Source organism: Gopherus flavomarginatus, chromosome 8, assembly GCF_025201925.1.
Source record: "Gopherus flavomarginatus isolate rGopFla2 chromosome 8, rGopFla2.mat.asm, whole genome shotgun sequence".
Lineage (NCBI taxonomy): Eukaryota > Metazoa > Chordata > Testudines > Testudinidae > Gopherus > Gopherus flavomarginatus.
Genome location: NC_066624.1, coordinates 6,991,809 through 7,007,254, shown reverse-complemented (window position 1 = coordinate 7,007,254; position 15,446 = coordinate 6,991,809). Strand labels below are relative to the sequence as shown.

At 43.8% G+C, this 15,446-nt stretch overlaps 1 protein-coding gene across 1 annotated transcript in view; it reads right to left on the bottom strand.

Annotated features, from left to right (window-relative positions):
• The window catches only part of F9 (coagulation factor IX), a 30,157-nt gene extending 19,536 nt beyond the window's left edge, over nucleotides 1-10,621 (bottom strand). The window contains exons 1-5 of the mRNA XM_050964859.1: nucleotides 10,555-10,621; nucleotides 6,842-7,005; nucleotides 6,484-6,508; nucleotides 3,918-4,031; nucleotides 899-1,027 (exon numbers count right to left, since the gene is read on the bottom strand). Coding sequence (XP_050820816.1) covers nucleotides 899-1,027; nucleotides 3,918-4,031; nucleotides 6,484-6,508; nucleotides 6,842-7,005; nucleotides 10,555-10,621 — 499 coding nt within the window. The remainder of the gene's footprint in view (nucleotides 1-898; nucleotides 1,028-3,917; nucleotides 4,032-6,483; nucleotides 6,509-6,841; nucleotides 7,006-10,554) is intronic.
• Nucleotides 10,622-15,446: the final 4,825 nt, after the last annotated feature.

Genomic DNA, 15,446 nt, shown 5'->3' with positions numbered 1-15,446 from the left:
TTTGAAAGTTAAGCTTCCTTCTAAAGTTGCAACCGTGAAAATCCATGTATTTCCTTTTAAAGATTTTTTTTTACCTCCTTAATAGTAGATGTAGGTTGCATATTTTAGCATCAACTTCATGTCTTTTTCTGACTATCAAGTGGTGGAATAGAAATAGTACCCAAAAGCAGCATGAGCTTGGCATGTCTCCAGTGAAGACTTCTCAAAGAACTTGTAGGACAACTCCCCATGATGTTCAAAGATGGGGATCTAGCTGTGTTCTGTACCATCTATGGGAAGTACCTCATTCTGACTGGATGTAGATTTTCTCCATCCTGTAATCAAAAAGCCCACAGCATCCCAAATATGAAGAACGTGGGATCAGCAATGTCATAGCTCTTGCTTGCAAGAACTCATATGACATGCATGCCTGTGGGCACGAGAGCAGCTGGGCACATGGCTTCTCCCTCTAGAAAGTTAGGGGGCCCTGCAGAGAATGTTGTAAGGGGGTCATACTGGTGCATTGGCGGAGGAAAAGTAGACATGACCTATAGATGAGTGTATGGCCGCCTGAAACAAGCAGTGGTCCCAATGACTACTCTTAAGCATCCCATTCCTGCTCTGTAGAGTGGTGTCCTGAGTGTGGCCCTATTTTTTCTCTGTCTTGTTTGGGGAAGAGGTTTATGCCACTAACTGCACACATGGCCCTTACCTGCCACAAAACGTCCACAGCTATTGCTAATCTGCCATACTACACACTTCATAACATGCTTTATGAAACAACCAGACTGAGAGTTCCAAAGCCACCAAGGGGATATAGATGCACTTGTCCCATTAATTTCAATGACATTGTATGCCTAAATACTCTAGGAAGCTTTTGAAATCTCTTCCCAATCTTTAAATCATTTTAGAACTTGACCTGCAGGATCACAGGATTTTCCATCTCCATTCAGTTTATAGCCAGGTGCACAGGAGCAAACAACTTTGCGGGGTGGGTCATTGGTGCAAAAATGCTTACATCCTCCATTCTTAGTAGCACAGGTTGAATCTGAAAGAAATTAAACCAAACCCATAAGACACTTTAAAAGTGCAATAAATGCAAAGCTGAAGATGACATAGATTAAGGAGCAGGTCGCTGAGCTGTTTACTTAGGACCTAGTCTGGGAATAATGGGTGGTTAACCCTTCTCAAGATGAGGCCTTTAGACTCCAGCATATTAACAACCCAAACTGTTGCATGGCAGAAGCAACTTTGCATCCTCCCTTATTCTAGAGTCCGAAATTTATGCCTGGTGTGTATTAAGGGAACCAGAGTTACGAAACCCATTTAATCTGAAAGCATGGCAAAATTCCTTTGTCTGCTTTGAAAATCTCAACAAGCATATCTAACCCATGCACTTCTCCAAGGAATACATAGACAGCTTATGTGAGACCAAGAGGTTAAAGCAGGGGCAATTATTTTTTCTCAAGGTCCAAATTTCTTGGGCAAGGTTTAGTCAAGGTCCAGACCCCAGAAAAAATAATACAAATAATAATAATAATAATAAATAAGTAAATAAAAAGATTTCAGGGTCAGTTCAATAGCATCTAGCAGTCCGGATTTGGCTGGCAGTCCACCTATTGACTACCCCGAGTTAAAGCCAATCTCCCCAAAATGGCAAATGTCTGAGCTAGAACTGGATGAAACTGGTGGGAAAATGTATTGTGGAAAGTCATGGGGAAGTGGTAGCATCTGTGGGTCCCCTCATTTCTCTCTCTGCTGGAGAGTGTTTTGGCTGGTGGACTCCGGTCTCATTGCTGACCTACTGGACCTAAGGCCTGCCCTGCACTGCCTAGCCTCCTGGCAAGCTATCAAGGAGACTGGTTTCAGAGACCTGTTTTTCAGTATGGAGCGGGAGCAGAGTCCGCTAGGGCAGCCTCCTTGTGGACGACAACAGCACCAGTTCTGACACCAATGACTTCCGAGAGATTGAGGCCACTCAGCGTTTCAGAGCTCTCTGGGATTTGGCAGAGCTGCTTGCAAGAGTTTGTACAAATATTTGTACAATATCACATGGATTCCCCAGCACACTCCTCCTCCCCCTCTGTCTTCAGTTTGGATTCAGGTGACCAGATGCCAGGTCGAAGGGTGCAGTGTAAACCTTGGGATAGACCTCTGATTTCAGATTGGTGTGAACCCGGAAACTCTAAGCAAAAGTCAGTTTAAACTGCCATGTTTTGTATCATAACAGATTTTCCATGACACAAATCATAAATCCTCCCTGATCAACATGAACAGCTCACAAGCCTGAGCCCACCTCTTGATGAAACTGAGCTTGGAGTTCATAATGGAGCCTCGTGTAATGCTGATGCCTCTGGGTCCATGGCAGTGGATCTTGTTGCACGCATCTCTGCTGTCTAAGCAAAAAGACTCAGCCCCCAGCTTCAGCCACTGACACCGCACTAGGGGTGTCAGTGTTACGGTCGTGGCCTGGATAGAAAATTGAACTGGGAAGCCTCTGGAGCTCAAGATACGCTTCCCCAGCCGGGGGAGTATGTAGGACATGACAACTTGATGTGACGTTCTGTTTCCCCTCTATTGGAGGCTTGGCCAAGTGGCGATAGATGAGCCTGCTACAGAGATAGCTAAGAGAGTTGAATCTTTTAGCTCAGTCAGTAGATGCTCATGCATTAAGCTCCAGAGGTCCCAAGTTCAATCCCCACTGCTGATGACCAACCCAGGGGCATTCACGTTACGGTCACATTTTGTTGTGAACATTTTTGATGCATGCTCCCCTTTGCTTTTCTCTGTCTTTTGGGAATCTCATCTTCCCAGTGTCGAAAGTGACTAGTCAATAGACTTGCTTGTAATTCTCAGTGAGTTCTCAAATAACTTCACAGTAGATAAACTTCCCTCCCACTCCTCAAGGACACATCCATTTCAGTTGTCATGCTTACGTGATCATTTACTATTTTTATAAAGTCTTTTCATTTCTATTGCTATTTTAGTCCCAGTCTGCCATCCACAAGAAGACTGCAGTGGCTTGAGACCATGTTATATTTGCTGCAAATTTAAAACACCCTTCTAGACCCGCACCTCTTCCCTGCCAGAGTAAAAACACAAGTAGAAAGAGAATCTCTGCCCAGTGTTCGTTCATTACACCGAATCTACTAGATCAGAGGCTGAACAGGAACAATGAGACAGAGATCTTAGCTCCTTAAACCTTTAGTGATTCTATTTTCATAATCTCCTGAGTCCTTCAGGAGAGGATTTGCATTTTATTTGTCTTTGGAATCATATGGTGGATGTGTGTAGTTGAGCATTGCTCATTGTCAAACAGGGCCCTGTGTGCTGTGATTGAAACTGTTGGGCAATACCCAACCCCCCAGCACCATAGCTCTGATCCTGCTCCCGCTGAAGTCAATGGAAAAACTCCAATTTGATTTCTGTGGATTTTGGATCAGGCCCCATTCCTCTCTATCTCCTCAGGAAGTTGAATGGAACCCTGGGGTGAAATCCTGGCCCCATTAAAGTCAATGAAAAAAATCTTGTATTCTCTTCATTAGGCTCGGGATTTCACCCATGGAGTTAAATAGCCCTGACTAATATAATCCATACAGGAAGGGCTTGTAATAGGAAGAGAAAGGAGGTTCCTGATTAAATATTTGCATTGGCACACATGGCATTACTGAGCAGGCTGTGAATCTGATTCTCATTTATAATATGTGACGACTGCCACCTTGACTAACACCAGGGTTTGAACCAGGGAACAACATAGCGAGAAGTAGAAGTTGCTTTAACATGAGCTAAATAAACAATCCTTACTAGCGGGGGTTGGGAGGGTAGCATTTCCTCTATGGATTCCAATGAGAATGGAAGTTATTCTCATCCACTTTGCCCAGGTCTAAGTGACTATACATGATGCAGGGCAGCAAAGAATCTGCCCCCTTGGTACATACCTAGCTCACAGTTCCTCCCTTCATACCCTGCCAGGCACCAACACACGTAGGAACCAACATCATCTGCGCAACGGGCTCCATTTTTACACGGATTTGGATTGCACTGGTCTCCATCTTGGAAATGAAAACAAGATCAATCAATTAGCAGACAAGAGTATTCCTCACTTTTGCTACTCAACAGTGAATATTCCCCCACCCTACCAGGCTCAGGATAAAAAATGTTAAGTTAAGCTTGGACCTGAAAACTTCTTTTTAAGGGAAAAGTTAAATTCTGGAAAATAATTACATAACAAATTGACAGAGCAGAAATCCCATGGTGACCTCTGCAGCTGCGTTATGCACAAAGGCTTGATTATGGCCTCAAACCTGACCTCTCTACTGTCTTTTGGTGTGTTAGTTCCCCTGACGTCAGTTGTGCTCTGCCTAATTCTCACTAGTGTGAGATCAGAGTCTGGTCCTGTGTCTTATCTAGCTTAAAAACTGGAGCTAGGAGATGGATTTCCTTGGGAACATGCAAAGCCAGCTGTCTCCAAATTAGGGGTTTTTTTTAAGTTCTCATCCTTCCTTGAAGAAGACTGCGGCATGGCCACCTGGTTTTGAGCCTTTACCACAAGACCCTGAACTTAAGAGCTCAAGCTTTTCTCCTTTTCTGTGAGGGCTAGAAACAGACTTCTTAAAACAAATGAAAGTTGAGATTCTCCTGTGAATCCAGCTCTAAGAAAAACATCAATTATCAGAAAATTTGCAATAAAACCCGGGGACTTGGCAATTGAATTAGTGATGCTGAATCTTAAGGAAATAAACTCTTAAAAGACAGAGCAGAGCCATAGCGGAAGGAGAAGTGAAGAGTGCCCTGATGCATTCATGTTACACTGGCAAATTCAGGTGTTAATGCTTCTTCATCATCTCTCTCCTTCCCCCTCGTTCCAATGCAAACAGGAGGCAAAATATAAGAAATTACAGAATGTCCAGCTTGCAGGCCAGGGACTGGTTCTTTTGTCTCCCAGTGGCTTGTGCAGCCACTTATACTGGTGCAAGTCAGCGTAAAGCTCTACTTCAACGGCATGGTAGAGTTTTACAGCCACTTGCCCACTTTCAGCATTGCAGACACAGAGCACAGGGCAGCAGAGAATTAGGACTCAAGCCTTGGAAACTGCCAAAAGATTGCTTGTGTAGTGCAGAAGATGGCCACTTACAGCCAAATTCCCTGCTGTGCAGAGTATTAGGCCTGGGCATGACTGAAGCTCTCGAACTGGGTTTAAGTGGTGCATGGGTCTTGAGCTGCGTCTCTGCATGGGAGTGAATTTCACTCATGCAGCACAGATGATGGTACTAGCAGCCTGTGAGCTAAACAAGTAAAACATACACAGTGATAAAGGAGACGGTAAGATTTTTTTTTTTTTTTGCAGGAGGTTGTTCGTTTCAAACGTAGAAAAACAAAATACAGTATCTCAGTTTCATGGCAATTGTTTTTTCGAAGGACAATTTTAAAAGGCAAATGTAACATTTTTATTGTATAGTCTGGACTGACTCATGTGAGTTATTTAAGAGTGGCGATCTTTTGTGTGCCCAGCCAGTCTACGAAGCTGAAACATCCTTAGTTTCACATGGTTAGTGTTCATTGAATATATTTTTTTGTGTGGGTGTGGGGGGTAATTGAGGTTAGGGACCAAGGACTGAAGAGACAGGCTGTAAGTGTGAAGCAGAGCTGGACAAGAGATGCAAAACAAATGTTTGTGAGCATTGGTTTGAATTCCAAACAGCTATCTGCTTTGGCCACATTTATAGCTCTCTTTAATACACTATTTCCAAGCAAACATGGTGTGCTCACACACATGTTTACAGAAGGGCCATTCATAGGAAGAGCCATATTTGCATGTGAACAGGGCATTTGCTACTGGCCATTTGTTCTTAAACCTTAAAGTTTCATTTTTCCATAGGAGGTGAACCATTCTACATGGTTTACATGACCAATCACACATCACAAACTGCAAATGGTCAAGGTGAACTCAGGAGCGGCGCCAGGGTTTTTGGCACCCTAGGCAGGGATCCTTCCACGCTCCCGGTCTTTGGGGCACTTCAGCGGCGGGTCCCGGAGCGAGTGAAGGACCCGCTGCAGAATTGCCGCCGAAGACCTGGAGCGCGGAAGGACTCCCCGCCACCGAATTGCCACCAAGAGCGCAAAATGCTGCCCTCCCAAATCCTGGCGCCCTAGGCGACTGTGTAGGTCACCTAAATGGAAGCGCCGGCCCTGAGGTGAACTCATACGGTGAAACTTGTTCACACAAGCTGTTTGAACAAATGCAAATAATGAATAGACTCATAAAAACCAACACTGTGAATTATCTGCAAACAGAACAGGGAGAAGAACTAAATTGGGGGGATATAGTATTCATCATGAATAACTTTGACCAGCTCTACTGTAGAACGTATTCCATTAAATGGGAAATATTCTTTCAATGAATACCTGTACCTCCTGTTACTTATAGGCATGTACTGAAAGGCGAATACAGGATGACCTTATGGTTTTTATGTATGTGGAATGTGGAGGAAGCAAATCTCTTACCAATATACCCTTTCCAAAACTCCATCTGCAAAACAATCAATAAAATGAATAAATTATCTTGATATTTAATTTGAAAATTAAATTACAGAACTAGCAAGAAGTAAAGCCCCAAAAACTTTAGGTAAAGGATCTAAATAGAAAATTTTTTGGATTATAATCCCTTTCATGAAGTGGGTCAACACAGGCATAAGTGCTTATGCAAGACTCCCATGAACATAGGTGCTATGCTGGTCTATTACACAGGCTGAATTGCACCCTTTGGTGAAAAGAGGCTTTTTCCATGATTGCCTCCATCTGTCTCTTCCCCAGTAGGTTCATAATGGTGGAGCCAGTGTCATTCTGCCATAACAACACTCACTGTTTTTTCCGTGTTTTCAAAGACTTCTCGCGCTTCTTCAAAACTGCATTTTTCTTCCTTACATTCTCTCTCCAGGTTCCCTGGAACAAACTCTTCCAGTCTATTTGAATTGTACCTCTTCTGCCTGCGTAAAATTGAGCTTGCTTGTTCATTTTTGATAAAAACTGTAATTAAAAAAAACATAGACCATAGTTACAGGATGGTACATTCCTCTCAACGTTTTAACTGTCATGTTAAAGTGTTCTCCGTTCCTGGGTTTTCACCACCTAGACACCATGGATATGGGCATATTGCACATGCATAGTAAAATTCTAGTATAGCGTATTCCTTTTCCTGTATACGGAGGGTACCTGTGTAATATAACTCTGTCCACGCTAGAAGCTGTAATGATATGACTATATCAGTAAAAACCCACACCCATAACCAAAATAGTTAGGCTAATACAAAACCTTTGTGTAGACCAAGCCTGAAGATGCTTGTTGAGGTGAATGTTCTTGGTCATCTACTTGGTCAGCCAAATTTTCAAGGGCCTTTCTTATGACTAACAGGCCTACAGTGAAAGACATCAAAGCCTCTCATGGTCACTAGATGGTGCTGTCAGTTCTGCTTGGGGTTAAAGTTTGTCATTAAGTTTGTGAAATGTTATATAGTTTCTTATTCATATAAGGTTTATACTATAACAAATTTTCGAGTGAATGGGAGTACCTTTCATTGGGCACTTGAGACTTCGTGGGAGAGAGAAGAAACTCATCATGGTGACTAGAAAGGGAACTTGTCTATTTGCTTTTAGAAGGCTAGTTTCTGCTCTCACTTAGTGCCTAATTAAACGGCCATTGAAGTCATCTGAGAAACTCCCACTGACTTCAATAAAGCCCTTATTCCAGATTTATACTTTGACTCCATTTGAGTTAATTGGAATTACCATCCTCACTTACCCTCTGTAATTGAAGGCAGGAATTGGCCCTTCTGCTGGAGCTCCATCTGCAACTGATTAGTCTGGCTGCCAACTGTTTTTCTAACAGTTTAAATGACTTCAAAACAAGTCTACAGTTCTGTATTCCTTGTGCTGATACGTGCTTTCAATTAGCTATGAGAATTAAAATCTTGATCTTAACAGAACTGCCTTGCCCTAGGTCTTAATGCAGTGAGCAATTATATTCTCCTGGAAAGCAAGTCTGGTAGAGACTTGTGACTATTAATACAAATACAATGGCAATAGCTTGGTTTGTGTTTAGGGGAGGGATCCAAAATTGATTTCTCTCCTCTTCCTTGAAGTTTTGACCATTGACTGGTTCACACATAAAATGCAAACGCAATCACCAGGGCCACCCAGAGGATTCAGGAGGCCTGGGGCAAAGCAATTTTGGGGACCCCTTCCATAAAAAAAAGTTGCAATACTATAGAATACTATATTCTTGTGGGGGCTCCTGAAGGACCCGGGGCCTGGGGCAAATTGCCCCACTTCTCCCCCCCGCCCCCCGGCCAGCCCTGGCGATCACTGTCAACAGATCGCCCGGAGCGGCATCAATATGAGTAAAGATGGTTCTGCCACCTTACTCTGTGCAAACAATCTGCCCCTTTTGGTGGTGACTGTGCCTCTGGGGCCTGCCATTTTGCATTTGAGCTGTGCAAAGGGTGCAGTCCAAGACATGTTCAGCTCTATGGGCTCAAAGACAAAACAGATAGTCTGAGCAGCCTTTCACCCTGCTTCCTTTGGCAACTCTGCTGCTTTTTTCCACATTTAGTCTCCAGACTAATTACACAAAAACTAGAACATCATTTGCAACATTTTCACCTTGTATCTCTTCCTGGACACTTCTAGCCAATAGGAATACAGCAGGCACCTGTTCCAATTAATCTATGTGCACCATATACAGATGATAATTAAAATACAGGGCAAAGCACCCCTCTCACTCCAGTTACTGCCATTCTGCCATTCCAGCTAATGCAGGCATGTCCTGATGCTGCAGAATGCTTTAAAAACAATACCCTGGACAACAGGCTACAGGCTCACTTGGGGAATAGCATTTTATTTTATTCCATCCCCAGGGAAATCTCTGGCTGGAGGCAACTGCCAATAGCTAAGCAGGTGAATCTAAGAGTCAGTGGAGAGACTAAAGCAACGAGGAGTCCTTGTGGCGCCTTAGAGACTAACAAATTTATTTGGGCATAAGCTTTGATGGGCTAAAACTCACTTCATCAGATGCATGGAGTGGAAAATACAGGAGCAGGTATAAATACATGGAAGGATGGGAGTTGTCTTACAAAGTGTGAGGTCAGTCTAATGAGACAATTCCATTAACAGCAGGATACCAAGGGAAGAAAAATAACTTTTGAAGTGGTAATGAGAATGGCCCATTTCAGACAGTTGACAAGAAGGTGTGAGTAACAGTAGGGGGAAATTCGTATTGGGGAAATAAGGTTTAGGTTTTGTAATGACCCAACCACTCCCAGTCTTTATTCAGGCATAAGCTGATGGTGTCCAGTTTGCAAATTAATTCCAGTTCTGCAGTTTCACATTGGAGTCTGTTTTTGAAGTTTTTTGTTGAAGAATTGCCACTTTTAGGTCTGTTATTGAGTGACCAGAGAGGTTGAAGTGTTCTCCTACTGGTTTCTGAATGTAATGATTCCTGATGGCAGATTTGTGTACATTTATTCTTTTGTGTAGGCCAATGTACATGGCAGAGGGGCATGACTATTTAAATACACTTTCTCTGTGCCTGGGTCTATGAGGTTTCCAGTATCCTAGTCTAGCACAGAATTCTGTAGTAGGCACACCTCACGGGGCATGGGAAGAATATTTTGCCATGGTTTGCTTTCAAGGAGTATCGCGATACTGTGCTTTAGACTCTCAGCTCTAATCAGTGAGTAAACACACTGGAAAGAATATTTTATCTTCCAAGCTTGGAGAGGCTGTCTGGTTTGAAGTGAAATAACAATATAGTACTCTGCACCAATATATAGTCCCTTCCACCACCCCTACAACACAGCTCAAACATGGATACAACCTCAAAACCCCATCTGGGGGCGGGGTAACTTCCCTATGTAGGTCCTACTTCCATTGAGGTAAATGGTAAAACTGCCTTTGATTTCCTTAATGCAGGATTATGCCCCTGGACATGAGGAAAGATAGACAACAAAGGGTGTGATAGTTGGTGCATCAGCCTCACTTCTAGTAGAAATGTCTGCTCTTTGGCCAAACTGTTCTCTTGCATGCTCATGATCTTAGTTTAAAATATTGCATTTGAATTCAGCCCAAATTTGGCATTTAAACAGTTATCACAGTAGCAAATCCAAAGACCCTATCAAGTATTTATTGGTCGATTGGACAATTTGTTCTGGGATTCAAGTACACCTTAAAAGGCACAGACGCTCATTTGTAAATATCTTTTCCTCCAATTGTTTTATTTATATCAAATGACTAAATCTAGAGCAATTCCTTGAAATTAATAGTCATAAAATAAGTAGCAGAAAAGTCCCATTCTTAAAATAAAGAGCCGCACAGCAATTAATTTTATCACCATAAAAGCCCTATTTTTTTATTCTCAAGAGAAAACGTATTTTTAAATGGAGAACTGATACAATTCAGCAGTCTTACTATGTTAATTTTGTTGCTGGTAAATGATTTATTCCTTATCAGAGGACAGAAATGTTATCCGATCTATGACAGCAACTAAAAAGCAGAGGACTTGCTAGGTTTAAAATGAACCAACCTGTACATTCGCCACTGAGAAGAGATCCCAGAAGACCAATGATGATCATGAGAGAGATTTTTGCCATTTTCGTGTACCATGCAATCCTTTTGCTAATGAATTGTGCAAGTATAGAGAAGCTGGATCGATAGTTCCAAAGTACAGGCCCTTGTTTGTTTACTTTGAGTAACCCTTTGATTTAAGGTTTCCAAATGTGCATTTGACGAGGATTCTCTGAAATGGTAGCTTGGATGTGAAAGGAGGAAGAACCACCCCAACCTTGCATGGGATAAACGTATTGCATAGTTTCAAACCCCAAGAAATATTGTGGACCAGGTTAGGTGGGGTTATATTTGCTGGTGCCAATATATAAAAAAACAGCTACAGAGCCCAAGTTCCAGAACCAGTGGCAGATTAACGCATGGGCCTGCCCAGGACAGGTGGAAGGTCCAGGGCTCCCCACAGTGGCCCGGGCTCCCTGGGCGCCTCTTACCACAGCCCAGCTCCGGCTTCCAGCCTGGCCAGGGGGCACAGGGCCGGATTAACACAGGGGCTGCAGCCCGGGGCCCCAGCGAAGCAGGGCTCAGGCAGGCTGCCTGCATGCTGTAGCCCCACTCTGCTCCTGGAAGTGGCCAGCTGCTGGCACATCTCTGCAACCCCTGGCGGGGGGAAGGAAAGGCAGGTCGGCGCACTGCCCCCGCCCCCAGTATCATCCCCACAGCTCCCATTAACGCTTGTGGGGGTGGTGTTTGCAGGCATGGGCAGTGCACGAAGACATGCTGTCCCCCTCCCCCAAGGGGCGTGCAGAGACGTAACAGCAGCAGGCCACTTCTGCGAGCAGCGTGGGGCTATGGCATGCAGGCAGGCAGCTGGCCTGAGCCCCGCTGTGCTGCCGGCCCGGAAACACCTGTGGTGCGCTGCAGCCTGCACCTCGCACCTCCTCTCACACCGTAACACTGCCCCAGCCTGGAGCCCCCTCTTGCACCAAAAACCCTCCCAGAGCCCACACCCCTCAACCTCTCCTGCACCCCAATACTTTGCCCCAGCCTGGAGCCCCTGCATCCAAACTCCCTTCCAGAAAGAAACTAATCTAACAGCTGTTCTGAGGTAAGAAGTAGGCTATTTTGAATTATCTATATTCTACATGTTTTGAGACTGAAGTGTAACAACAGAACGGCTTTATGTTAATTTAAAGGCACGTTTAGTATAAGGTTAAAGCCTCAATGCCATAATTGTCATCATTTTGTTTTAAATTAGGAAAAAGACTTGTCTACAGGGGCCCCACAAAATCTAATAGCCCTGGGCCCACAGGAAAGTTAATCCTGCCCTAAAGGGGCAGGGTCTTGGGGGTGAAGGGGAGGATCAGGGGGCAGGGCCCCATGGTGAGGGGGAATGTGAGGGGAAGGGAATGTTCTTTGTGACCAGGGCCCTAATAAATCTTAATCCACCTCTGACCAGAACATCAGCTGGGGTCAGCTGATAATGCCGCAAACTCCTCTGTGCTGGCAGACCTGTAGAGGTCAGTGCAAGCCACAGAGGGGATGGTGCCTAGCCAAGGAATGTGCCGACTCAGTTATCTCCACTGGATCCTGATTCAGAACCCCTTGAAGTCCAGGGACAGTGGGGTTTGAATGGTGCACTTAATGCAGCCCTCCACAGTGGAAAATCTTAAGTATTTCTCTCTCTTTCACCCTAATTCCTTTCTCATTCCGCCCTCCACCGTGAGTTTTTGCAGGCAGCCATTCTGCCATTTTGCACTGGCTTCCATCAATCCAATTGCTTAGTAACATGAGCACTGTGTTTATGGGGTTCTCTACAGTAGGAATGTGTATTCAGGGAAGCTTGCTGTAATGCAAACGTGAGAAACTGAGTCAAGCCCAGCGGTGTGTACTGAATGCCTCCAACTAACCAGGCAGAGCAACATCTACTGCAAACTTGGAAACAAAGAGTGAGATTTTTCACCCTCGTCTGGGTACAAGGGTCAGGGGATTGAAGTCCATGACAAAATTTCTAGAGACTGTATGGAGCCAGAATTTCACCCTGGGGCAACATAAAGGAGCTCTATAAACACCAGTTCCAGAACAGGACTCCCCTGGTGCAGGCACTCTAGAGGACTGCTGTAAAGCTGCTTTCCAAGGACCTCCAAAAAAGCCCTGGTACAGGTCTGGAGATGGGAGGGGTGTATCAGGGGCAAGTTAGAGGGACAGCACAGTCTTACTCAAAGTTTCTAAATAGGAATACATGTCAAAGTAGGGTGACCAGACAGCAAGTGTGAAAAATCGAGACAGGAGTTGGGGAGTAATAGGAGAAATAAACTATATTATATAGTTTATATAAACTATATATAAACTATATAAGAAAAAGAACCCAAAATCAGGACTGTCCCTCTAAAATTGGGACATCTGGTCACCCTGTGTCAAAGGGGATTGAATATGATCTTTAGGCCCCTTTCTGTTAGTGCAGTATCCTGTAACCATGTGGAATCCGGTTGATTTTCCAGATTGCAGGGCATTGGTCAGTAATTGGTTCGTTGTCCCGAGACCATATATACGCTTATCTTAACTGAGCTGATAGTATTGCTAAACTGAGTTCTAATCTAATACAAGGCCAGTCAAATAGCCTGCCTTTTAAGAGCTACAGTCTGCTCTTTTTACCTCGGAGACCCTGGTTCTCACTTACCTTTCTGCCAGGAGTTTGCCCCCCAAAATAGATAACTAATGTGCTCATGATCAAATTCAACACTACAGAATCAGGTCTCAAAATTGTGGTACCGAGTACTGGTATAAGTACTGATTATACCCTTCTGTTCAGAACTGGTGAGGCCACACCTGGAGTATTGCATCCAGTTTGGTCCCCCAACTACAGAAAGGAGTGGACAAATTGGAGAGAGTCCAGCGGAAGGCAATGAAAATGATTAGGGGAATGGGGCACATGACTTATGAGGAGAGGCTGAGGGAACAGGGATTATTTAGTCTGCTGAAGAGGAGAGTGAAGGGTGATTTGATAGCAGCTTTCAACTACCTGAAGGGAGGTTCCAAAGAGAATGGAACGAGGCTGTTCTCAGTGGTGGCAGATGACAGAACAAGGAGCAATGGTCTCAAGTGGCAGTGGGAGAGGTCTAGTTTGGATATTAGGAAACACTATTTCACTAGGAGGTGGTGAAGCACTGGAATGGTGCTGGAATCTCCATCCTTAGAGGTTTTTAAGGCCTGGCTTGACAAAGCCCTGGCAGGGCTGATTTAGTTGGGAATTGGTCCTGCTTTGAGCAGGGGGTTGGACTAGATGACCTCCTGAGGTCTCTTCCAACCCTAATCTTCTATGATTCTATGATAAGAGATCTTGCTTTAAATGAGAATATCTGTGCTGGAATGAATAATAGACTTAACTGGCAACTGTAAAAGATGCCCAAACCTAAAGATTTAAAATCAGGATTACATTTTAAAGAATATATTTGTTATGTGGTGCTTTTACCTCTCTGTATTAACTCCAATAACTTTGCTAGAAGAGAGGAAGAGCTGCGACTTTTCCTTTGATGACTTCTGAAGGGAGATGAGCAACCCCGGGTCTTTGAAAAGCAAGATGGATATTCTATTGTAATTGCTGTAGAATTCTGGAGAGCATTTCACACAGTAGTAACAGGTTTCAGAGTAGCAGCCGTGTTAGTCTGTATCCGCAAAAAAAATAGGAGTACTTGTGGCACCTTAAAGACTAACAAATTTATTTCAGCATGAGCTTTCGTGAGCTGCAGCTCACTTCTTCGAATGCACAAAATGGAACACACAGACAGGAGATATTTATACATACAGAGAACATGAAAAGGTGGAAGTACGCATACCAACTGGAAGAGTCCAATCAATTGAGATGAGCTATCATCAGCAGGAGAAAAAAAACCTTTTGAAGTGATAATTAAGATGACCCATAGAAGGTGTGAGAAGAACTTAACATAGGGAAATAGATTCAATTAGTGTAATAACCCAACCATTCCCAGTCTCTGTTTAAGCCTGAGTTAATTGTATCTTATTTGCATATTAATTCGAGTTCAACAGTCTCTCTTTGGAGTCTGTTTTTGAAGTTTTTTTGTTGCAAAATTGCCACCTTCAAGTCTGTCACTGAGTGTGTTAGAGAGATTGAAGTGTTCTCCCACTGGTTTTTGAATGTTATGATTCCTTATGTCAGATTTGTGTCCATTTATTCTTTTGCCTAGAGACTGTCCGGTTTGGCCAATGTACATGGCAGAGGGGTATTGCTTGCACATGGTGGCATATATCACATTGGTAGATGTGCAGGTAAACAAGCCTCTTAAGGCGTGGCTGATGTGATTAGATCCTATGATGGTGTCACTTGAATATATATGTGGACAGAGCTGGCATCGGGCTTTGTTGCAAGGATAGGTTCCTGGATTAGTGTTTATGTTGTATGGTGTGCGGTTGCTGGTGAGTATTTGCTTCAGGTTGGGAGGCTGTCTATAAGTAAGGACTGACCTGTCTTCCAAGATCTGTGAGAGTGAGGGATCGTCTTTAAGGATAGGTTGCAGATATTTGATGATGAGCTGGAGAGGTTTTAGTTGGGGGCTGTAGGTGATGGCTAGTGTCGTTCTGTTATTTTCTTTGTTAGGCCTGTCCTGTAATAGGTGGCTTCTGGGTACTCTTCTGGCTCTGTCAATCTGTTTTTTCACTTCAGCAGGTGGGTATTGTAGTTTTAAGAATGCTTGATAGAGATCTTATAGGTGTTTATCGCTGTCTGAGGGATTGGAGCAAATATGGTTGTATCTTAGAGCTTGGCTATAGACAATGGATCGTGTGGTGTGTCCTGGATGGAAGCTGGAGGCATATAGGTAAGTCTAGCGGTCAGTGGGTTTCCGGTATAGGGTGGTGTTTATGTGACCATTGCTTATTAGCACAGTAGTGTCTAGG